We start from the raw sequence: 25,953 nt of genomic DNA, 5'->3' as shown, positions 1-25,953 counted from the left end.
GATGATGAAAATTATAGGACATCATAACAAATATTTTAATTATAAATCATACTCAAGTGATAAACCGTCCTTTCTTCCCACTCTTGATACAACAGACCAATTTACCAATTCTAAAGGAAATTTTTTGACATGATTAATACTTCAGTATATTGCACACTTGCAAAAAACAAGCAGGCGGATAACAACCCAAATGGCCTGACATCAAAAGGAACAGCAGCAGTTAAGCAGCAGCAGCAGAACGCTAAGCAGTTCCTATTGGAAGCACTTGGGCTGCAGACAGATTGATCATTCACCATTGCTGTCTTGTGAAAACCTGTGATAAGAAATGCCAAATCAGTTTTTAAAACCAATGGATGAGTGCAAATTGACACGTGCGATTATCCCATGCATGGACAACTCATTGGGAAAACTGCTGGGCTAATTAAATATTATTGCTGTATTCCTGGCAGTATAAACGCAGTTAATCTTTTGATTACAGGGATTAAGCCATTGGAAGTGGAAATATGGCTGGGCATTTAAAAGGAGATCCACAAGACTTCGTGTGTACAATACTATGTGAGACTTGATACACAGTGATCTGAAAAATAGTTGAATAATTTCTGGTACGCAATATTCTGTACTTCAGATTTCTAATTAAACATGGGAGAGGATTTTAATAATAATGATCTTTATTGTCACAAGTAGGCTTACAATAACAGTGCAATGAAGTTACTGTGAAAAAGCCCTTAGTCGTCACATTCCGCCACCTGTTCGGGTACACAGAGAATTCACAATGCCCAATTCACGAACAAGCACATCTTTCAGGATTTGTGGGAGGAAACCGGAGCCACCGGAGGAAACCCACGCAAACACAGGGAGAACGTGCAAACTCCGCACAGACTGTGACACAAGCCGGGAATCGACCCAGAGACCCTGGAGCTGTGCAATAACAGTGCTACCCACTGTGCAATTTGGAATTCAACAGGAAATTATTCACTCCACTGGACTCGTACTTGGAATATGGCATTGGAGCCAAGTTCTTTTGGTGTTTACGTTATGCAGATGAAAATTATTCTAGTACATACCCTGAGGTATTCTTCCAAATTGTGTATGGTGACAACAGTGTCCTTGCCTCCTTTTTTCAGTTCAACACTGGCATATCCAGGCAAAGTGAAGTCCAGTCCAAGGTCTTCCACAGAGCAGCCATTCATATTGAGGCTTTCCAGAGCCTGTTGGAGACATTCTTTGCTCTATCAAGAGATCCACATTGACAACATTAAATCTAACCTTTTGTCAGGTATCCAAATATCTGCCCTTGGTAACTCGGTAGTTTTAACTTTCCATGACATGTACATGGAATGGTCAAAGGAAAAAACACTGGGTCAAAGGAGATTGGTAATTTCAAATTAGATGGCTACCCTCCAAACCACCCCCCTCCCTAAAATGTGGAATGCACTTGAAGGAAATTAAGTGGATATGTTTTAAGTCACTCCAGCACCTCAAGTCAAAGAACTGAGGAGCAGCTTTGTGACTTAGTGACAAACTTTGTGACTTTGTGACTTGTGCGCACTCACCAGTATTCAGAAAATGGGACCATGCTAATGGTTAAGCAATTCAACAACAGACATTTCAGTCTCCAGGTGCAACTGAGGTGAGGGTTTAAAATACAAATTTAGGGATGCAAAACCGGACTTAAATTCCAAGCAACAGAAAATTGCACAGGAAGTTTGCAGACAAACCATAAATAAATTAGAAAATTTTGATAAATTAAAATTCCTCATCAGGAGCCCGAAAACGTACACAAAAATAGTTCAACTTTAAACAGCCACGGCCAACATATTGTAGAACTGAAAAAGTACTGAGCAAATAGCCGAGTAGGTAAGTCACAATGCATGGGGACCTCTCAAATGTGGAAGTATCCGCTTGAGTTATCAGATACAAATGACATAAAAATCGAAGAGATGGTTTATAAAAAGGAATTGAAGATATCACGGGTAGGTCATCTGCAAAATGGCAATGCCATGTCAAGTTTTGAAAGATGCAAACCCATGAAAACAATGAAAATTGCTACATGGAAAACTTGGATCCAATCACTGAAGAGTGCAAAGAGCCTCTCACCTAAAGCCCAACAGGTTTGTTTAAAATCACTAGCTTTTGGAGCACTGCTCCTTCCTCAGGTGAATGAGCAGTGCTCTGAAAGCTAGCAATTTTAAACAAACCTGTTGGACTTTAACCTGGTGTTGTAACACTTCTTACTGTGCTCACCCCAGTCCAACGCCAGCATCTCCTCATCATGCCATAGAACTGGTAATGGGTAAGTGATGATGCAAATAAATTGCAAGATGAAGGTGAAAAGCTGCAGCTTGCTATTGTAACAATGGATCATGTATCATGGTTGCAATTAACAAGGGATTTAAAATACATTTGCAAATGTGTGTGCTCAGTCTTTTAACATCTCACACTAGATACCTCCCTCCCCAACCCTAATCTTTATTCTCTTCTAGGGGACTTCCATCTGTCCATACTATCCCATAATATTTAGTTAACTGAAACAGTGAAACTGCCCTTTATTTTCAATCACACTATTCTTTTGCTCTGATTGTAACAAATACACTTGCTCAAGATAGTAGTAGAAATTTGATGGTCAAGGATGCAGGACACCACATGACAAAATGGCCAAACCTGTAACTTTCACCTTACCTGTGATCTATCCTGCTCCAATTTCTTCTTTTGTTTTATGATATCCTCAAGGTGACAAATTGATTTTGCTACCACGGGATCAATGTTGAAAATGTCATGGGAACAGAGGGAAATTTCTTGCCGCAGCATCCATTTGTAAAATGATAGGCTAAGAGGTAAATCCAACTGTTCAAAACAAGCGTGTTTTGGGGGTGGGGGGGGGGGGGGGGGGGGTGGTGGTGGGGGTGGTGTGTGAAGGAGAAAGAAAGAAAGATTACGTAACACAATAAGTCAACTGTTTGCAAACCCAATGTTAATATGCAAATTAATTTTTCCTCATTCTTGAATAGTTTGCATTATAATGTCAGTAAAATACGACATCGATGCACATGTGCATCACAGAATCAAATATTGTTTCCAAAACTTACAGGACAATAGAAAATGGATATGCATTAACTAAAGTGATTCAAGAAGAATACAGTTACGAACAGTAGTCTTCGGAATTTCCAGTTTCTAATGTACATACAGCTTAAATTACTTTTATTCAGTTAGGGATTGTATTTTCTGCTGATTGTAAAGCAGCCGGTGTAATGTAAACTTGTGGGTCAATACAATGAAGAGAAGAAACATTTTATAGTAAAGGTCAGTGACTGCAAAGTCACCTCTGCAAATGTGTCTACATTCAAAATCTACTGTCTGCTTGCACTTGCCATCAACTTTTTCAGTTACAAATTCCTATGTCCCCATTTAGAACAGGGACTGGTAACATCAGCTGATCATCCTGTAATCACACACTGTAGAATGGGGCATTTTGCAGTACTGCCACTGGCTGAAGCAGCAATCACACCACAACAAGCTTACATAAATAAGTGCATAAAAATAAAGACAGAATGTAAAACTTTGATGTGAATGTATTTACATCTGTGCAACCGTACATCTGTGCAATTACTACTAGCTCAGAAACTCCACTTCGCCATTCTATCAATCTATGTGAGATCCACTATTTAGAGAATCATACATATTCAGTTTACAAAGTGCTGCAGCTTGCCAACAGATGCACCTTCTTTAAGTTATAGATTTTGAGCTTATTAAAAGTAAATTTGCTTTGGCCCACAAGATTCTAAAATCTCATTTGGACAAATCAATCACTCAACCATATTAAACAGTCTGGAACTATCAACTAACTGAAATCTACAACAGGCTTAGTTTGGAAACCATTGCTAAATGGTTCTAAGTCACTTGTTAGTTACCGCGTTGTTGAAACAGGTTTATTTTTTCAGTAACAGTTTTACATGATCAAGCAGAAGAAAAGTCCTCCTGGCTCTTGGTAGTCTAATTTCTCAGAAACGAAGACTGAGTTGAAATCTGCTCAAATATCGGTTGTCACCAGGGGGTACTGGCAAAAATACCCGACTATATGTGACAAAAATGAACTGTGCATCCAAAAAAAAAGCAATTGGATGAGTAAATGCTATATAAATGCAGGTTCAAAAGCAGCAGTGTAACGCCCATCTACTTTTGGTGGCATGTTTGCTGGGATACAAAGAAGCTCCGAATACTGGAGGAGTGCTAGTTGCAAAACATATTGACAAGTAGATACATCACTGGATCTGTGGCTGTTCAGATCACAAAACAAGGGGCCCACATCCCTTAAAAATAATTTCACTCAGAGGCTTTCCTGGTACTAAAAAAACCTCATCTGAAGAGACATGGGAGCCTCAACCACCAAGTTACTGATTAGAAAATGGCCATCTTCCACTGGGCAAGTTCTTTTCAACAAACAGCCAAACACAACTTTCTCTCATTTTGTAGGCTGTGTCAGGAATGAAAGGATTGAGAAAGGCAGAAATGGTTTGTTCACACTTTATGTGAAACCTTAACGGACATCAGCTTTTCAATAAGGAGCAAAACCAGAGGCAATAAAGCAGGAAATAAGTTTGATAATGAAAAGTGATTATTTTGGACAGTTGATGGCTAAAAGCATGGCTTTTTAGTGATGGTCAATTCAACAACTGTACTTTAGCCACAATCTTAAATGAGACTTGCGCTAATGCACCCACATGTGCTTTGATTTTTCCTAGTTCCCATCTCTATCAGTGTTAACTGTAGATGTCCAAACTGGAGTATGTGAAAGTAACTATAACAGTTACATCTGACAGTTTAAGATATCTCCAATTTCACAAACTGAAATTGCTCTCCAGCTCCAATTTTAACATGACTAACTTACAGATCATATGAAAGTTTAAAATTAAGTGCGCCCAGAAGATATATTCGATAGTAAATTCATACAGCAGTTACCAATAAACATACCAATCGAAAGTCCATAATCGCTTTGGCCAAGAACTTGCCCAGAAATCGCAACTTCATTTTCACTTTAGCCACATGTGCTGGTTTTGTATTTCTTCCAAAAGGAACAGGGAAGAGGCCACGTGGGTTATGGATGTATCTGGTCCCTTCTTGGCTACCTAACAACAGCACAATTAAGATCGTTAGTTGACAAATAATTTTATTCTTGCTTCAAAACTATTCTGGATGATGGGTCTAGAATACAGTTCTGGTATTGTTTGTGAAACATGCTAAACATTCAGAAAAGGGGAAGGCGTGTGAAGTATTACTGTCTAAAAATTATAGAGATAAAAATTAGCAGAATCAGGTAGGCTCTGCATCTCGTCAACACTGTACCACACTTCAATTTCTTCTCCTGAAAGATAAACCTCTGTAGCACTGATGAGCTTTTAGTTCAGGACTTTTTTTTAAAAAAGCGAATGCGAGCATACAAATCATAAATATAAATTTCACAAAATGTATTGCTCAGCTGCCAGGCACATGTTTAGCTCATGTCTTTATGCTCATGCAAAGTTATTTCTGTTAATTTAAATACATCAACTTTCAAAACCATAACTCTGGTATCCAATTGTACATGTTTTAATGGGAGCATATGCACATTAAGGGGAGGAAAGGTAAATTGAACGAAAACATGGTGAACTGTTCCCGTATGTACTTTTCATGGCAATTCCTCGACCAGAGTCAACCTGCAGTTACTCTTTTCTCATGGAGTACCCTTTTCTCAGGCAGCATAAATTGCTGCCCCCTTTGAAATTTGGTATTCTTGCGCCTGTCCAAGCAAGAGCAAGAGTCTTTAACAGTATGTTCCTTTTTTCAGCAATACTCAAAAACTATGGTAACTCTAGACCATTGTTAGGTATTAAGTCTGACCTGCTCCTGTAGTCACTGGCGGCATGGTGGCACAGTGTTAGCACTGATGCCTCAGTGCCAAGAACCCAGGCTCGATTCTGACCTTGGGTAACTGTGCGGAGTTTGCACGTTCTTTTGCATGGATTTCCTCCCACAGTCCAAAGGTGTGCAGGTTAGGTGGATTGACCATGCTAAATTGCTCCTTAGTGTCCAAAAGGATAGGTTAGGTTATGGGGATAGGGCGGGGCCCAGGTGGAGTGCTCTTTCGGAGGGTTGGTGCAGACTGGATGGGACGAATGGCCTCCTTCTGACCTGCAGAGATTCTAGGATAAAATCAGGTGCACCAAGTTCGGAATAGATCATGCAAAGCAGTTCACTCAGCTGTGTACTACACTGCATCAATTCAGATAGATAGCTTATTGCAGTTGAGGAAGGTAACTATACCTCAGGCTACTGACCAATGACCAACAAACCATGAATGCTTCATGGATCACTCACTTACAAGAGACAAACTCAACAGCTACTACCATCAGTTAGGTTCTCAATTTTAAGGGTTTCCAGAATGCAAGTGCATTGGCTGGACAAAAAATAAAAACAAACATTCACCATATTTCAAAAGCCTCATGTTTACTTAAGCAAAATACTGCAAACCAGAAATAAAAAACAAATGCTGGAAACATTCAGCAGACCTGTTGAGTTTCCAGCATTTTCTGTTTTCATCTCGGTTACTTGCTTAAATTCCATAATGCAATATTAATTCCATGCTTTCAATGGAGTATGACTACTTCCCTTTAAAATCAATCACTTAAAAACAGTTCAGCTCAGCTTTTTATTTGTACAACTTTATTTGACAAATTATACCTTTAGGATGGGAAAGTGTGACTTCATCTCCACGCCAGAGACCCAGATCGGCTCTCTGCAGTTCCTGAGATACAAGTGCATAGAATTCCAATGTTGGACCCAGGCCTGTCCCAACCTAAAGAAAAAAATAGCTGGTCAGTTTTATAAAGTTTGGAAGTGAAAACTAGCTTATTGCTGATTAGATTAAAATACTGGGCATAAAGTGTTAAGAAAATTACAAACTTCAACTAAATGCAAAACATTAGGCTTACTTCATTTTCATACTGAATCTCCAGCATTGCCCTCGAACTTCCTAAATCCTGCATCACAGATTCTGCTTGCTTCAACAACTCTTCCCTGTTCACAGTACGCTATATAATAAAGGGGAAACAAAATTAACTGCTGGAACAGAAGTGCTCGCATAAAACTTTGTTTGGAATGTTACTCATTTAAAACTCCCTGACCATTTTTTAAGCTGTGCATTGTGCCTTGGAGAACCCTCTCAAGGATCTTCTTCAGTCTCAATCAAGTATCTGAATATTTTGAGAGGCTATTTGGCATTGGAGCACATCGACTTAGAATTGGGCTGACTTCAGCTACAATGTCCAACAAACACATATTTCCAGATAGCAACCAGAGCCAAAAATCCCCACCAATTTCTCCCACATAAATCAAGGTAGTTTTCATTGGAATTCATTCAAGGCCTTGGGAAGCACATCTAGTTGCTGTGTAAGATACTGGTCATACCCCTAAGATACTGTGCAAAGCTCCGGTTTTGCAGTGATGGAAATTGGACTGCACTTCTATGGAGTACAGTAAGAAGTCTTACAACACCAGGTTAAAGTCCAACGGGTTTGTTTCAAACACTAGCTTTTGGAGCACTGCTCCCAGGTTAAAGAGGTGTGAATTGTCTCAAACCAGGAAAGTTGGTAGGATTTCGCAAGCTCAGGTCAGATGGTGGGGGATGAATGTAATGCAACATGAATCCCAGGTCCCGGTTGAGGCCGTACTTATGTGTGCAGAACTTGGCTATAAGTTTCTGCTCAGCGATTCTGCATTGTCGTGTGTCCTGAAGAATGTCTTGGAGAACGCTTACCCGGAGATCAGAGGCTGAATGCCCTTGACTGCTGAAGTGTACCCCGACTGGAAGGGAACATTCCTGCCTGGTGACTGTCACGCGATGTCCGTGTATTCGTTGTCGCAGCATCTGCATGGTCTCGCCAATGTACCATGCTTCAGGACGCCCTAAGCATTGTCTGGCATCTTTGATATATATATATATTTCTGGAACATACCTCTTCATTCACCTGAGGAAGGAGCAGTGCTCCGAAAGCTAGTGTTTGAAACAAACCTGGTGTGTAAGACTTCTTACTGTGCTCACCCCAGTCCAACGAGGCATCTCCACATCATCACTTCTATGGAGTGTTCCACCAACAAAGGGTGGTGGACTTGCGGATAGCGATGAGGACTGTCAGAGGACACAGCAGGATTTAGGTTGTTTGGAGACTTGGACGGAGTTTAATCCAGACAAATGTGAGGTAATGCATTTTGGAAGGTAGGGAATATACAATGAATGGTAGAACCCTCAAGACTATTGACAGTCAGAGAGATCTAGGTGTACAGGTCCACAGGTCACTGAAAGGGGCAACACAGAGGGAGACGGTAGTCAAGAAGACATACGGCATGCTTGCCTTCATTGGCCAGGGCATTGAGTATAAGCATTGGCAAGTCGTGTTGCAGCTGTATGGAACCTTAGTTAGGCCACACTTGGGAGTATAGTGTTCAATTCTGGTCGTCACACTACCAGAAGGATGTGGAGACTTTAGAGAGGGTGCAGAAGAGATTTACCAGGACGCTGCCTGGTATGGAGGGCATTAGCTATGAGGAGCGGTTGAATAAACTCGGTTTGTTCTCACTGGAACGACAGAGGTTGAGGGGCGATCTGATAGAGGTCTACAAAAGTATGAGGGGCATAGATAGAGTGGATAGTCAGAGGCTTTTTCCCAGGGTCAATTACTAGGGGGCATAGGTTTTAAGGTGCGAGGGGCAAGGTTTAGAGGAGATGTACGAGGCAGGTTTTTTCACACAGAGGGTAATGGGTGCCTGAAACTCGCTGCCGGAGGTGGTAGTGGAAGCAGGGACGATAGTGAAGTTTAAGGGGCATCTTGACAAATACACGAATATGATGGGAATAGATGGTTATGGACCCAGGAAGTGGAAAAGATTTTAGTTTAGACGGGCAGCATGGTCGGCACAGGCTTGGGGGGCCAAAGGGCCTGTTCCTGTGCTGTACTTTTTCTTTGTTCTTTTGAATTGGATGATCAGCCATGATCATAATGAATGGCGGAGCAGGCTCGAAGGGCTCAATGGCCTCGTCCAGCTCCTATTTTCTATGTTTCTATGAGCGAACATAACTATAAAAAGGTGACCAAATTATTTGAAGACAATGATGAAGGCACCAATGAAAATGCAATGAGGCCGCCAAAATCAAAATCAACTGAGGTTTTTTCCTTTTGTGTGACGAGTGAACTGTTAACCACAATATTAGAATGAAGACAAAGCATACAAGGTCCTGAAGAGGTCCACACTCTAATCTCACCTAAATACCAAATTCCTAAAAGAAAATTCCCTGCAATAGTCACCTACTCGGGCTCTTCATGTGCAGAACTTAAAGGTTAAGAAAAATGCAATTTTCATAGTATTAGTATTTGTCGCACATCCTGGAGAACTATCCATTATAACTCTTTCAGAATTGGTTTTATCTTCTTCTGCAGCATGCTCACAATCTGATCAGCACCCAGGTACGAATAACAGGAGCTGCGGGTCATCTTTGAATAATTTGTCATGTCACAGGAAGGTGACTGACTTCTCCCTCTCCCTGTGACATGGATTAAAAATGCATCCAGCAGCTCCCATTTTTTGATTTCACCAAATTGGTTTCCTCCCAAACACATTCACTTCCAATTCCTTTTCAACACTAATAAAGGATGATAGTGAAACATTTTTAGTCTTTTAATGAGTAAAGGATTGAAATAATGTCCTGGTTGTAGAATTACATACATATTGCAGGAAATGACACATCACTTATGTCAAGTAATAATGAAAAACTGTCAGGTTAAGCCAAAAGTACATGTATTTACCTTTTTCCTATCCAAACGGGGAGCAACTCTGCTATCTTGCGAATCAGACTGGTTGATTTCTGGGTTAGTATCTAGTAACCTCTGCATAGCTCGATCTCGATCAAACGCAGTCACGTAGAACAGCATTTGCCGTGTATCAAACGGGAAAAAAAACGGGCTTAAAAATAAACAAGATTGGTAACCTGCTTTTAAATTTCTACAAGGGAAATAAAATCATAAGTAGCTTAATACTTCACCACTCTTGTCAAGTCAAACTTAAGACAGGTTGCCTTTAACACAAATCTTATTTCACGAGTTTGTTTTCCCCTCCTTCCCAGAAATAGGAGATACTGATGCACTGAAAATCGATTTGGATATATATATATTGACCATGCAGTTGAACAGACAAAAATCGGTAGTATTAATACATTAAGGGCTTCAATTATTCATGGACTGTATTAGTTACCTGGTGTTATATGAAATCAAGGATGTCCTGTGAAACTTTTGAATACAGCATTTGCCGTTTAATATGGTCATGAAATCCAATGCAAACAGTTTGATTTTTGCATAACCTACAGGAAAGCAGTTAAAGTAAATCCCCTTAAACGCAGCTAAAATATTTTGATCAACTTCACAGGATTCTCCAGGTTTTGTAGATCTTCAGAGCTTCCACACAAAGGATGTAGCTCTAAAAGTCACTGGACTTGGTCATTCTTCAGCCAACAGGTCAACTGAACTCAGGATACTTAATCATAGATCATGCTTGGCACTATTTTTTAAGATAACATTCAAGGGCGAATCATGGCTAGATAGCGAAGAGATGTCTCTGAATTGTTACCGTACTCATTTGGCTTACAAGCATAGTTGGCTGTAGGTTCATTTGAGTTCACTAGTGTTAAACAGCAAATTCTACATTTAAACTAAAATTGCAACACATTGTCCAAGCATATAATGTTGCATGGCAAATTAAATAAATTATTTTTGAAATCATCTAATTTTAACCAGCCCTGAACTTCAAAGCCATAAAATGAATAAGGGGAGGGAGGAATGAAGAGCTGTATGAAATATGATCAGCTAGATTCTGTTCTCCACCCAAAGACCACTTCCCAACATATGCTACCTACGATACAATTTTCTCTTTTCACTATGCTTTCCTCCTGCCGCTTTATGCAGTATGCTCCACTTACACCAACTAAATTCATGGGTGAATTTGAAAATCTTTGCATCAATTCATTAAATTGTATCATTAATCTAGTGAAAGAGAAGAAAAAGTAATTTGGTTTGTTGCATACCAGGTCCTTCCCAACTCTGTCAACCAAATTGGTATGTTTCCTGTCATAATAACCAGGGGATCTTGAAGTTGACGGTTAGCCTTGGCAGTCAGCTTGCTGTTGATCAATTCATTTGTTGGAATTATCTCTTTACAGACTGCATTCTGTAAATGAGGAATAGGACAGAGATAGTTGTACAAGGATAGACTTAAAAGTTCTAAATAACAATTTCCTAAATTATCAACTTGCTTGTTACATATAATTGCATGCTCTCGCACATTTCTGATAGGTCCCAAAAGTTTTTACAAATTAACCAACATGTTGAAAATACACATATGTTTAGTCAATGCTTGAAATGGGAAGTGTGACTAATGTTTTGGGCAAAAATTATCCAGAAAGTCTCAACTTTCTTAATCTTGTCATGCAAACATATTAAATTACATACCTAACTATCAAATGACATTGAAAGTGAGCAGCATAGCAGAATTATTTCATAAGAACTAAACTAGGAAGATTATGAGGGAAAGTCTAATCAGGTCAAGAAACTGCTAACCTACATTTTCATTTACTCGGACAAAATGAGAAATTCATTGGCATTGCGGAAAACTCGATTAACTGTACTCACCAATTGTTCACTATAAACTTAACCAGTTGAGAAACCAAGGTGAAGGTCTCAGGCCATTGTGCAAGACATCACCCGGGTTGAAAATAAAGTGAAAGGAATCAGAAATGTAACTGCTAGGTGATTTGGAGACAATTGGATTAGATTTTTGCTGCAACCACCTCCAGGTGTCAACTTTTGTAAATGTTATCCTACAGTACTCACATTGTACAGGTAATACCAGTATCTACTGATGGCATGAAGCACTCTCAAAAGTAGAATCACATCTAGGGATGGGTCTTCAAATGTTATACCATCTGGAGGGTTTGAAAGAAGATATGTTTCCAAAGGATTTCCCACTGGAGGGCAGACACCATCTAGGATGTAAGAAGAGGTTAACAGTTCAACTGTTTTGAAGGACATTATTTAAAGCTCAGACAAAACTTCATAATGGGATTACTATTTTGTTTTAGTGGTTTATTTCCTTCCAAAACAAAACCTAGAAAGACATACAATAGGATTACATTTTATGTAACTGAGAAAATCATTTTTAATTTTATGGCAAAGCAGAATAAAGCTCAAGAACAAAAAAGGCTAGCAAATGATAAAACAACAAGGGCACTTCCAAGCATACTAGAGGAAAGTAAAATCACAGGAATTAGAGTGGTATCTAGAGTACAAAGACGTGGTATAGGTTTCAAGTATTTTGTAAAAGATGGGATGAGGGAAATAAGAATTGAGCTGCACAAGGTGGAGGACAATGTAGAACATCTTGGATAACTATTAGAAGACATTTTGTTCTTTAAAAAAACCCAGAACACAGTAAACCACTCGGTCATGACTACTGTATACACCATAGCCGAGCAAGTAAAGAGAGGCGATAGCAGAAGATCTGATCTTGAGCTGAAAACTAGGAAGAGTAATATGATCCTTCGCAGAATTTTATTTTTGGCAGAGAGTCACAAAAGTAGTTCACTAAACTGTGTAAATCACTGCCGTGCTTATTTTCTTAACTGTTAGCGATTTGAAATAAAACTAATTTTCAGTAATTCTCTCCAAATTCACTTTTTAAAATAAAACTATGCAAGTTTTAGTTGCAAACAGATAAACAAAGTCGTCTTAAATTAGCAATGAAAATTGTATTTAAAGATGCTTATTCATTTTAACCAGACAACTATTTAAAAATTGCAATGTTGCCAAGTATGATTACTTTATTTTACAAGACAGTATAAATACAGTTAGCACAGCTGCCTCACAACGCCGAGGTCCCAGGTTCGATCCTGGCTCTGGGTCAACTGTCTGTGTGGAGTTTGCCCAGTCTCCCAGTGTCAACCCAAAAGATGTGCAGGGTGGGTGGATTGGCCATGCTAAATTGCCCCTTAATTGGAAGAAACAAATTGGGTACTCTAAATTTATTAAAAAACATAAATACATTCATAGGGCAGCATGGTAGCATAGTGGTTAGCACAATCACTTCACAGCTCCAGGGTCCCAGGTTCGATTCCGGCTTGGGTCACTGTCTGTGTGGAGTCTGCACGTCCTCCCTGTGTGTGCATGGGTTTCCTCCGGGTGCTCCGGTTTCCTCCCACAGTCCAAAGATGTGCAGGTTAGGTGGATTGGCCATGATAAATTACCTATAGTGACCAAAATTGCCCTTAGTGTTTGGGTGGGGTTACTGGGTTATGGGGATAGGGTGGAGTTGTTGACCTTGGGTAGGGTGCTCTTTCCAAGAGCTGGTGCAGACTCGATGGGCTGAATGGCCTCCTTCTGCACTGTAAATTCTATGAAATCTATGAAATTATCCAAACAAAAAAGGTTAGATCAAAAAGATTAGTTCAAAGGCTTTCATTTAGTCTGTGTGAGAACCAAGCAGTGAAGCTTGGCCTCAGCGGTGAAGTGTAAAAGAAGTGGACAAGTACATGCCGCGCCCCCCCCCCCCCCCAGACCCACCTTTTACAACACTGACTGGATAAAGCAGGTGAGTTTAAAGGGAGAAGTTAGTAAATGGGATGTGGCAGGGAGGGGTGGGGGGCAGGGGTGAGGTCAAGCCAAGTTTTGGAGGGGTTGGGTGGATGGCGTTCCATGCGGAGCTTGGTCTATGACCTTAAAATAGTTACGCTGAAGTTAGATTTGCTTTTTTAATCTTTCCAACTCTTTCAGAGTGTAAAGCCAGCAGAGCCACCTGAAGTTAGCAATTTGTTTTTAAAATAATGTTTTATTGTCACAAGTATGAAGTTACTGTGAAAAACCCCTAGTCTGGCACCTGTTCGGGTAAACTGGTACGGGAATTGAACCTGTGCTGCTGGCATTGTTCTGCATTACAAACCAGCGCTCTAGTCCACAGAGCTAAACCAGCTCTAGTCCGAGCTAAACGAGCTCTAGTCCGAGCTAAACCAGCTCTAGTCCGAGCTAAACCAGCTCTAGTCCAAGTTAAACCAGCTCTAGCCCAAGCTAAACCAGCTCTAGCCCAAGCTAAACCAGCTCTAGCAATTTACAATCCTTTGTCGGATAGTTCCCAGCGTAGTGTGATTGTCCAGGGTAAGTTAGCTCTTCTAGACAATTGCCAGGTAAACCATTACTGGGAACTGGAGGGGAATTCCCCAGCGCATCTTTGAGGTACCCTCCCAAATCCAGCACTGGATGGCCAGGAAGTTACAGGAAACCCATTTTTGATATCTTCACATCTTCTACCTACAGACCAATTGTGCTTTTCTATTAGCCTTTATCCTTCTTTAAGTAACATTTTCACATCATTAATACAACCGAAAATTCTGCTTGCATTTTCTGGATTAGAAGATAGTGAACATAAACAGCGGTATTCGAAAGGTTGGGAAGGAAGGAAAGGGGAGCGATAGGATGGTTAACCCAACATCAATTATAGTCAAAATGCTAGATTAGGTAATTAGGCATGTGGTAAAAGAGCACTCAAGGGACTCATGATTAGGCAATGCCAACAAGGATTTATGAGGGAAACCATGTTTGACAAATTTGGGAAGGATATACACAGATTAAGTTAACAACCCCCCCCCCCCCCCCCCCCCCGGAGTACTGTGTCCAGTTTTGGTCCTCTTATTCGAGGGGGGATGTAGTTGCATTGGAAGCAATTCAGAGGAGCTTCATGATGGCCTTTTCTCTCTCAAGTTCAGAAGAGCGAGAGGACACTGAATGAGGTATACAAGATGCTAAAAGGTATTGACAAACTAGACGTAGAGTGGATGCTTCCTTTTGTGGGGAATTCTAGAACGAGAAGTCATAATTTTAGGATAAGGGGTAACAGATTTAAAACAGGTAAGGAGAAATTACTTATCTCAAAGGGTCGTGAGTCTGTGGAATTCACTACCCAAGAGTGCAGTGGATGCCAAGACATTGAATTAATTTGAGGCGATATACAGAGTTTTAATTAGTAATAGGTTGGAGGGTATTGGAAAACTGGCAGGAAAATGGAGTCGAGGCCGAGGTAAGATCAACCATGATTGTATTGAATGGTGGAGCAGGATCGAGGGACTGAATTGTCTACTCCTCGTTCTTATGCTCGTGAGTGGACACGAGCACATCAGATGGAACATGTCAGCAAGACCACTTCAGGAAAAAAAATAGGTAAATAGGAAAACTGCAAAAGCAGAAACTTTAAAAATGGAGAGACTAGTAAATGTTTGTACGTGGATGGATCTGAATATCCTACATGAATCACAGGAAATTAACATGCAAATACAGCAAGCGGTACATGGGCCTTTATTGCAAAAGGATTGGAGTAAAATTATGAAGAAGTCTCCCTACAATTGTATGGGCTTTAAGTGAGACCACAACCAGGAGAAGCGTGTACAGGTTTTTGTCTTCTAATCTAGGAATATACTAGCCTTGGAGGAGTGTGATGAAGTTTCCCATGGCAGATTCCTGGGATGAGGGGATTTACCAATGAGGAAATATCAGATTGACGGGGAGGTATACACTGGAATTTAGAAGTATGATGTGATTTCATTGAAACATATAAAATTCTTAAAAGGACTCATTAGGACACATGTCGGAAGGATGTTTCCACTGGCTAGAACTAGGGGGTCACAATCTCAGAATAAGGGATCAGTCATTTAGGACTGAGCAAAGGTGAAATTCATTCACTCAAAGCATTGTGAACCTGTTGAATTCTCTACCAGAGGGCTACGATTGTTCAGAAATTGATCATTTTCAAGACAGCATCCAATAATGTATTGATCTTTAAGGGAGGTGGAGATGGTGCAGAAAGATGTACTGAAAGGTGGTACGCCATTACCGTACTGAATATAGGTGGTTAAAAGGCCGGCCAGCTGCTGATCCCATCATGTTCTTCTATCCCAAACTCACCATGCCACAGTTCATCGTGTTTCCTTGCATTTCTTGGGGAGGTTTTTGTGGGTGCCGTCTGAGCTCGTCCTCGCTTTCCACCAACTGTATCCTTATTCCCTTCCTCTTCTTCTCGAACAGGCTTGTACCTATTGCATGGAAATTTAATAATGCGCCCAAATTAGTCTTTACATTATGAATTCTGACCTAGATTTGTGGCAGTTAAAGCATCATTGGCCGGTAACATGTTGAGAAAATGCTGTAAATACTCTAAGTTGGGCAATACTACTGGAGAGAAAGCATTTTAGGCTGATGACCTCTTATCGGAACTTTATAGTTCTGATGGAAGCTCATCAACGCGAAACGTTAACTCTTTCTCGCTCTATTGAAGAGTTTTTCCAGCATCCGCAATATTTTGCTCTTGCACTGGTATATATCACAGACACAGGTCCCACATTAGAGGGAACACACAGACCAGTACAAGACAAAATACATGGTTTGTAGCACCTCAAATTCCACAAGCCATCGCTATTGACTTTGTATCAGTGAAATCTTTGGTTTCACCAGTTTTGCCAAGTAATAAGCTCTAAAAGGTTACAAAACATTCATTCCACAGTTGCTTACTGAAACAGCTAAGTAACCTGAAGAAAGCTGTGGGCTGGTGCTGATCTGACAGGGCTACTGGAATTAGGAGGCAAAATTATTACAACACATTTTCAGTGAAGTGGCTGCTGGATGAAACTGTAAATTCTTTTTATTGATTTCAAAAAGTGGAAAGGAGCATGTAAACAAGTACAATACAGGCAGGACTATAACTGACCCGGTCCCACCCCCCCCCCCCATAAACAGACAAACAAAAACTTGACAGTAACTAAATGGTTGTCATCTACAAAAACAATTCTCAGTTCGGGCAGCACGGTGGCACAGTGGGTTAGCACTGCTGCCTCACAGCGCCGAGGTCCCAGGTTCGATCCCAGCTCTGGGTCACTGCCCGTGTGGAGTTTGCACATTCGCTGTGTTTGCGTGGGTTTCGCCTCCACAATCCCAAGATGTGCAGGCTAGGTGAATTGGCCATGCTAAATTGCTCCTTCATTGGAAAAAAGTAATTGGGTACTCTAAATTTATAATTAAAAAAAAAAATTCTCAGTGGATCCTCTTTTGACATATAAAGCTTTTCCAAATATAGAATAAACATTGTATCTTCCAACCAGTATTAAGCATTGGGTGGCTTGGGGAACTTTCAGGCTAATAAGATCCACCTGTGGGCTATTAATGAAGCAAATGCCTCAGTCTTCATGAAAATGACCAGTGCAGATGAGACTCCAAATATGGCATTCAAAGTACAAGGCTAGAGGTCAATATCTAGAACTTTGGAAACTGCGTCAAAGAAGAATGACCAAAACCCGCCAAAACATGTGGGTACAGTTTGCACGGAGAGGGAGCACCTGTTGCATTTGTGTTGGAAGAAAAACTTACTAATTCTGGCCTTGGTAAAGTGAATTGTGCATAACTTTAAACTGAATTAAGCTTAACCGAGGAGGATAAGGAGTTGAATCTAAAAAGGGTCAGTCATCCGTAAGAACGAGCCCAAGCTCCACTTCCCAATAATTTCTTACCTTGTGGAGAGGGTCCAGAGGATATCATGAGATTGCACAACCTTGAAATAGAACCACTGCTGATTTGAGGCAATGACAAAATCTATTTTAACAATGTACTTGGGAGGTGGTCGAGGAAAGGGTGGACAGTATGAGCAAACAAATGCACAGGCTTGAAAATAGTGGTAAAGACAAGATTTAAGTAAATTAAATTTGACTGCGAGCTCACTAAAGCTGGCAAAGTTCCCATCCACAAACAAGTCAATAAAACAAGTCCCGGACTTCCGGTTGCGGTGATGCGGAGCTAAGCCGCACGTTCGGTAGCTCCCGCTGTTTTCGGTCTTTTGGGGCCCATAGCAGTGCTGGCTGGACTTTTCCCGGTGTGGGAACACATCCACTGCGCTTATCTGCCGGTGGATGGACTGGACCAGGAGCGGAGCGGTAAAAAAAAAAATCAGCTTTGGAGCAGAGAAAGGTGCGAGGCAGGAGAAACAAGATGGCGGCACGCGGGGAACCAGCAGCGTGGCAGCAGTGGGTGCAGGAGCAACTTCAGTGCTGCTTCAGAGAGCTGAAGGCTGAGATCCTGGAACCGTTTAAGGCCTCAGACAAGCTCATGGCGACTCAGACGGCCCAGGGTGTCGAGATCCGAGAGCTACGGCAAAAGGCCTCGGAAAGCAAGGACGAACTCCTCGGCCTGGCCTGTGAAGGTGGAGTAGCACGAGGCGCTCCACAAGAAATGGCTAGCGAGGATGGAGGAGATGGATAACCGCTCCCGTCGGAAGAACCTGCGGATCCTGGGCCTCCCAGAGGGGCTGGAAGGTTCGGACTTGGGTGCCTACGTGGCCGTGATGCTGAACTCGTTAATGGGCGCGGGGTCGTTCCAGGGGCCCTTGGAGCTGGAGGGTGCCCATCGAGTGCTGTTGAGGAAGCCCAAGCCAAATGAGCCGCCTAGGGCGGTGCTGGTCAGTTTTCACCGCTTCGTTGACCATGAGTGGGTGCTGAGATGGGCGAAGGAGAAGAGGAGCAGCAAGTGGGAGAATGCAGAGATCAGGATTTATCAGGATTGGAGTGCGGAGGTGGCGAAGAGAAGGGCTGGTTTTAATCGGACGAAGGCAGTGCTTCACAAGAAGGGGGTGAAGTTTGGCCTGTTACAGCCGGCACGCCTCTGGGTCACTTACAAAGATCGCCAGCTCTACTTCGATTCCCCAGAGGATGCCTAGGCCTTCGTCCAGGCAGAGAAGTTGGAATCAAACTGAGGACTGGGGACTGATGTACATAGTAGGGAGGCCTTGTCCTCCTGGGTATCCTTTCGTTTTTCTGGTTGTGTTTGTTGATGCCTTTTTTCTTTTTGGGGCTGTTATGTATTTATTCGGGTGCTTTCTTGTTTTCCACTGGTGGAGGCTGGGGAGCTGTTCGCGGTCCCGCTGGGTCACCCGTCCTTCTTTTCCCCCCCGTGTTGGGTTGGGGGGGGGGGGGGGGGGGGGGGGGGCAGGGTCTGAGCTGGAAGTACAGGCTTTCTTCCCGCGTTGGAGGCGCAGTGGGCGGGACCAGCACTGGGTGGGGGGAGTGGTGGTTGTGTTACACGGGGGGGGGGGTTGTTGGGGTGGTGGGAGCAGCCGCGGTCAGCAGGAGTCGGATGACTTACGGAAGTACGATGGCGATGGAAGGGATTACGCAGCTGGGGGTGGGGGGGGCCTAGCTTTTGGGGGGGGGGGGTTTCCGGGTTGCTGCTGGAGGGGCTGAAGGGGAACTGCTGGTGCTTGTGTGTGGGGGGGGGGGTGGTGGCCACCGTGGGGAACAGGCCTGGGGGGTTCTGCGGGCACATGGTGAGCCGAGGAAGAGCTATGACTGACCGGCGCAGCGGGAGGGGGAAGACCCTCCCAGATTCGGCTGGTCACATGGAAGGGGGCTGAATGGACCGGTGAAGCGGTCCAGGGTCTTGGCGCATTTGAAGGGGCTTGGAGCGGACGTGGCTATGCTCCAGGAGACGCACCTTAAGGTGGCAGATCAGGTGAGGCTGAGAAGAGGCTGGGTTGGACAGGTGTTTCACTCGGGGCTAGATGCGAAGAATCGAGGGGTGGCGATTTTAATTGGCAAGAGCTTGTCGTTCATACCGTCGAGTGTGGTGGCAGACAGCTGTGGTAGATACATAATGGTGAGCGGTAGGCTTCAAGGGGAGCAGGTGGTTCTGGTTAATGTGCACGCCCCCAACTGTGACGATGCGGGTTTCATGCGGCGAACGTTGAGCCGGATTCCGGACCTGGGGACGGGGGGCTTGATAATGGGAGGGGATTTTAATACTGTGTTGGACCCAGCTCTGCATCGTTCGAGGTCTAAGACGGGCAAGAGGCCGGCAGCGGCCTCAGTGCTGAGGGGGTTCATGGATCAGATGGGAGGGGTAGACCATTGGAGGTTTTTGAGGCCAGGAGGTAGGGAGTTTTCCTTTTTCTCCCATGTCCACAAGGCTTATTCCCGGATTGATTGTTTTGTCCTCAGCAGGGCACTAATCCCGAGAGCGGTGGGGGCGGAGTATTCAGCGATAGTCATATCTGACCACGCTCCGCATCTGGTGGACCTGGAGCTGGGGGAGGGGAAGGGTCAGCGCCCGCTGTGAAGGTTAGATGTGGGGCTTCTGTCACAGGAGGAAGTACGTGGGCGGGTCCATAGGTGCATAGAGGGGTATTTGGAAGCTAATGACAATGGGGAGGTGCAAGTTGGGGTGGTCTGGGAAGCGCTGAAGGCAGTGGTTAGAGGGAAGCTGATATCTATCCGGGCGCACAGGGAGAGGGCGGAGAGGGAGAGGTTGGTGGAAGAAATGGTAAGGGTGGAGAGGAGGTATGCGGATGTCCTGGAAGAGAGGCTTTTGAGGAAGCGTCGCAGTATCCAAGCGGAGTTCGATATACTGACCACCTGGAAGGCGGAAGCGCAGTGGAGGAGGGCGCGGGGGTTGGGGGGGGGGTAAATGAATACAGGGAGAAGGCAAGTCGGATGCTGCCCCACCAGCTCCAGAAGCGGGAGGCAGCGAGAGAGATAGGGGGAGTCACAGATGCAGGAGGGAACCTGGTGCGGAGTGGTAGAGACATCAGTGGGGTGTTCAGATCCTTTTACGAGGAGCTGTACCGGTCAGTGTCCCCTAGGGATGTGGGCGGGACGGACCGCTTTCTAGACAAGCTGGAGTTCCCAAGAGTGGAGGAGGAGCGGGTGTAGAGTCTGGGGGCCCCCAATCGAGTTGGAGGAGCTGATGGAGGCGCTGGGGAGCATGCAGACAGGGAAAGCACCGGGACCTGAAGGGTTCCCGGTGGAGTTTTATAAGTTCTCAGACCTGCTGGGCCCGTTGTTAGTGAGGACCCTGAATGAGGAGAGGGAGGGGGGAGCTTTGCCTCCGATGATGACTAGAGCAATAATCTCACTGATTCTGAAGCGGGATGAGGACCCCCTCCAGTGTGGGTCTTACAGGCCGATCACGCTCCTCAATGTGGACGCAAAGTTGTTGGCTAAGATACTGTCCAGGGGGGTGGAAGATGTGGTCCCGATAGTTATCCATGAGGACCAAACAGGGTTTGTGAAGGCGAGGTAGCTGAATGTTAATGTGTGGCGGCTTCTTAATGTCATTATGATGACGTCGGCGGAAATAGTAGCATCGATGGATGCAGAGAAAGCTTCGATAGGGTGGAGTGGAGCTACCTGTGGGAAGTGTTGAGGAGATTTGGGTTTGGTGAGGGATTAATTAGCTGGGTGAGGCTGCTGTATAGTGCCCCGGTAGCGAGCGTGGTGACGAATGGGAGGAGATCGGAGGATTTTCGGCTGTCCCGGGGGACGAGGTAGGGATGCCCCTTGTTTCCCCTGCTCTTCGCGTTAGCGATTGAACCCCTGGCCATGGCGCTGAGGGATTCGAAGAACTGGAGGGGGATTGTGCGCGCATGGGGGGGGGGGGGGGGGGGGAAGAGAGAGGAGGGAGAGGAGAGGAGAGGAGCACCGGTTGTCGCTGTACACGAATGATTTACTGTTGTACATCGCGGATCCGGCGGGGGGGATGCCAGAGGTGTTGAGGATACTTGGGGACTTTTCGGGCTATAAGCTCAATGTTGGGAAGAGTGAGCTGTTTGTGCTGCACTTGGGGGACCAGGAGAGGGAGATAGGGGAGCTCCCGTTGAAGAGGGCGGAGAGGAGCTTTAGATGGGTTTGGTACGTTTCGGCGTAGCCCATTTGGCGTGGCCGATTCGGCGTCAGGACATTTGGACGTCATCAGCATCTCTATATTTAAAATATTTAAACTGTCTTTAAAATTTTGCTAAAACTGTATTATTAAAACCAATTAATTAAAAAACCTAGTAAAGCTATTTAATCTTAGAAATTACTTCTTCATTTCGTAATTATGAGCAATACCCCTCAGGAATTCAATAGGGTCTAATGATTCAACTTCCAAGATGACTTTTTTGATTTGTGCATCAGCATCTCGATATTTTTTTAGCTTTTTGGGGGGCGGATATCCAGCTGTCAACTTTTCGAGAAATGCATCACGTCCTTTCTGAACTTTCCGTAAGGCATCAATAAATTTCCAGATTGAAGGATGATGCATTCCTAGCTCATATTTCAAATGTCGATTGGCAGCTTCGGCGTGATTGTTGGTGCGATCTTCATTATTTAGAGTTCGCTCATAAAGGTTCCATACCTCGGGAGCAAAAAAAGGGGTCATCCTTGCATTTCGCCGCCTATTCAGTCATCCAATATAAGTATCCTCAAACCAATGGAACAAGACTATTAGTTCATCAGGAAGAACTGCTGCTAATGTATCCATTTATTCATCCAACTTTTCTAATGGAACGAAGGTGAGTGCTATAATCATTTTAGCCCATAACGCAAAGTCAGAATCGGTTTTATAGCGATTAGATAAACCCCATGAAATAAGATGTCTGTGTATGTTTTGGGCTAGATGGAAAAAGCATCCCTTAATGCGAACGGTGGGAAATGCATCTGGCAGAGCAAGAATGGCAGCTTGTTCAAAGTCACAAATTATAGAAGTCGGTCTCAAATTAGGTTTGATGGTTTTAAGTAACTCAAATAAACGAAAATAAGTTACTCTTTGTCTGTTAGGAAGCAGAGCATAAACTATAGGATTAACTCCATCACGCTTCTTAGCCAATATAACATACACCTGATGAAAAAGACTAGGCGCAATAGTGAAAGTCCCGTCAGCAAACCAAATTTCTGAGTAGACTAAATGTTGCAGCCAGCTTATTCTACCAAATACTAATATCCTATTATTGCTTTCTCCAGTGTCTCCCAATAAGAATTTCTCTTCCACACCCAGTTGGGGAACATATACTTTATAGGACTCAGGCAGCACAGTAGCATGGTGGTTAGCATAAATGCTTCACAGCTCCAGGGTCCCAGGTTCGATTCCTGGCTGGGTCACTGTCTGTGCGGAGTCTGCACGTCCTCCCCATGTGTGCGTGGGTTTCCTCCGGGTGCTCCGGTTTCCTCCCATAGTCCAAAGATGTGCGGGTTAGGTGGATTGGCCATGCTAAATTGCTCGTAGTGTCCTAAAAAGTAAGGTTAAGGGGGGGTTGTTTGGGTTACGGGTATAGGGTGGATACGTGGGTTTGAGTAGGGTGATCATTGCTCGGCACAACATCGAGGGCCGAAGGGCCTGTTCTGTGCTGTACTGTTCTATGTTCTATAACTAAATGCTCCAAATCAGTTGGATTAGCTGGTGCCTTGTTTAATAATTTTCGATTCCTAGCTATAAGTTTTCGCATTGCAGGCAAGTCTGGAGCTAAGGCTAAACTAGCTTGAGAAGCCCCAGCCAAACATTCATTTACCACAACGGTTGGTGGCTCGAGAGTTTCAACACTTTTGTTTAACAATTGTTTTTATCTTTTCAACCTCTATTTTTGCGGCAGAAGCTTCATGGGTGTGTTCATTCAACTGGCGAATAACTTTTCCATCCTTCATATGCAATCTCACTTTACATCAATCTTTCTGTTCACATCGCCAAAACTTTAATTCAGGATCACCTTTGCTCGTTGCGTCAAAAATAAAAAGGTATCCACCGTGTATCACTTTGTTTCTTCCACGTTTTGATAAAATATTCGCTTCCATTTGGAATAAAAGGGTGCACTGAAGGAAATCACTGAAGGAAGCTGCACTGAAGCTTATAATTGGACTATTTGGCAATTGGAATACCTCATTTGAACGAGAGAGAGAGCTAATTGGACTATTTGGCAATTAGAACTATTACAACTAGAATAGAGAGAGAGAAGCTGCACTGAAGGAAATCACTGCTTATAATTGGACAATTTGCCAATTAGAATAGCTCATTTGAACGATTCTAGACACGAAGCAAACCCTTCACATCAATCGTATTCGGTAATTAGACGCCGAAACGTCCCTCCGCCGAAAAATTCCTCCGTCGAATCGGATACGCCGAACTGTCCACGCCGAAACGTCCCATCCCCGCTTTAGATATCTGGGTGTCCAGATAGCTAGGAGGCCCTGCATAGGTTAAACTTTTCGAAGCTGGTGGAACAGATGGAGGAGTTTAGGAGGTTGGATGCGCTGCCACTCTCTGGCGGGTAGGGTCCAGTCGGTTAAGATGACGGTGCTCCCGAGGTTTTTGTTTCTTTTCCAGTGTCTCCCCATCTTGATTCCGAAGGCTTTTTTTTTTTAAAAAGAGGGTTAATAAGAGTATTCTGGGGTTCATGTGGGCGCGGAAGACCCAGAGAGTGAGGAGGGTATTCCTGGAGCAAGGCAGGGAGGTAGGTGGTTTGGCATTGCCCAACCTGTGTGGGTACTACCGGGCTGTGAATGCGGCAATAATTCGTAGGTGGGTGATGGAGGGAGGGGGTGCCACATGGAAGAGGTTGGAGGTGGCGTCCTGTGTGGGCACGAGTTTGGAGGCATTGGTGATGGCCCCGCTCCCACCGGCAAGGTATTCTACGAGTCCAGTAGTGGTGGCTTCCCTCAAAAGTTGGGGGCAGTGGAGGCGGCATAGGAGGAAAGTGAAGGCCTCAGTTTGGACTCCGATACAGGGCAACCACCTGTTTGCACCAGGGAGAATAGATGGTGTGTTTTTGAGTTGGCATAGGGCAGGCATCAGGCGGATGGGGGACCTTTTCCTCAACGGGACGTTCGCAACCTTAGAGGAGTTGGAGGGGAAGTGGGGTCTCCCCCCGGGAATACTTTCAGGTATATGCAGATTAGGGCGTTTGTTAAGTGCCAGATGGCGGAGTTTCCGCTCTTGCCGCCAAGGTGGGTGCAGGATATGGTGCTCTCGGGGAAGAGGGTCGGTGAGGGTAGGATGTCGGCAATTTATCAGGTGATGCAGGAGGGGGAGGAGGCCTCGGTGGAGGAGCTGAAAGCAAAGTGGGAGGGGGAGCTAGGGGAGGAGACCGACGAGGGGACGTGGGCGGATGCCCTGTGGAGGGTGAATTCGTCCTCTTCTTGCACACGGCTCAGCTTAATTCAGCTGAAGGTGCTGTATAGGGCGCACATGACTGGGGCCAGGCTGAGCTGGTTCTTCGGGGGTGAGGACAGGTGTGGGAGGTGTTCGGGAGGCCCGGCGAATCACACCCACATGTTCTGGGCGTGTCCAGCGTTTGAGGGGTTCTGCAAGGGGGTGGCGGGGACCTTGTCCAAGGTGGTCGGTTCCAGGGTGGAACCGGGCTGGGGGCTCGCTATCTTTGGGGTAGCATCGGAGCCGGGAGTGCAGGAGGCGAGAGAGGCCGGTATCCTGGCCTTTGAGTCTCTAGTAGCCTGGCTTAGGATTCTTTTACAGTGGAGGGACGCGAAGCCCCCGAGCCCGGAATCCTGGATTAACGGCATGGCCGGAGAGGGTCAAGTTTGCCCTGAGGGGGTCGGTACAAGGGTTCTTCCGGCGGTGGCGGCCTTTTCTGGATTTCCTGGCGGAGTGTTAGAGGGTGGTCAATCTCAGCAGCAACTAGGGGGGGGGGGGGGCTATGGGTCTGTTAAGGGGGTTTGTTTTTGCGAGCAGGTGCCCGAGTGGCGACTCGGGGCTTTTCAAAGTAACTTCATTGCAGCGTTAACGTAAGCCTACTTGTGACAATAAAGATTATTATTCGGGATGAAGTCAGGGTTTGGGGCCTTACCACTTTGCATCAACTTAATGCAGCTTGTTACCTCATCCAGGCGCAACGGGTCGCTTAGGTCTCTGCTCCTGTCCATATCTACAGATGGGATGTCCAAATTATTTAGCAAGTCAGCCGCTGCCATGCTATCTTACAGAAGATCAAATTTATAGGAGTTACAATAAAAGGAAGCGAAGGCCAAATTAATATCAAAAGGGGTCAGTGGTATTATGGGAACAGTCATAGTTCTTGGAGATAAACGCACCTGAG

At 44.2% G+C, this 25,953-nt stretch overlaps 1 protein-coding gene across 1 annotated transcript in view; it reads right to left on the bottom strand.

Annotated features, from left to right (window-relative positions):
- trip12 (thyroid hormone receptor interactor 12) overlaps positions 1-25,953 on the bottom strand; it is a 196,322-nt gene that overhangs the window by 14,492 nt on the left and 155,877 nt on the right. The window contains 9 exon segments of the mRNA XM_038817547.1: positions 1,065-1,229; positions 2,680-2,844; positions 4,969-5,123; positions 6,715-6,829; positions 6,966-7,064; positions 9,834-9,990; positions 11,105-11,247; positions 11,910-12,061; positions 16,023-16,150. Of these exon segments, the coding sequence (XP_038673475.1) occupies positions 1,065-1,229; positions 2,680-2,844; positions 4,969-5,123; positions 6,715-6,829; positions 6,966-7,064; positions 9,834-9,990; positions 11,105-11,247; positions 11,910-12,061; positions 16,023-16,150 (1,279 nt within the window).

This window comes from Scyliorhinus canicula, chromosome 13, assembly GCF_902713615.1.
Source record: "Scyliorhinus canicula chromosome 13, sScyCan1.1, whole genome shotgun sequence".
NCBI classification, from domain to species: domain Eukaryota; kingdom Metazoa; phylum Chordata; class Chondrichthyes; order Carcharhiniformes; family Scyliorhinidae; genus Scyliorhinus; species Scyliorhinus canicula.
The sequence above is the reverse complement of the archived record's forward strand: the minus strand, read 5'-3'. Positions and strand labels throughout refer to the sequence as shown.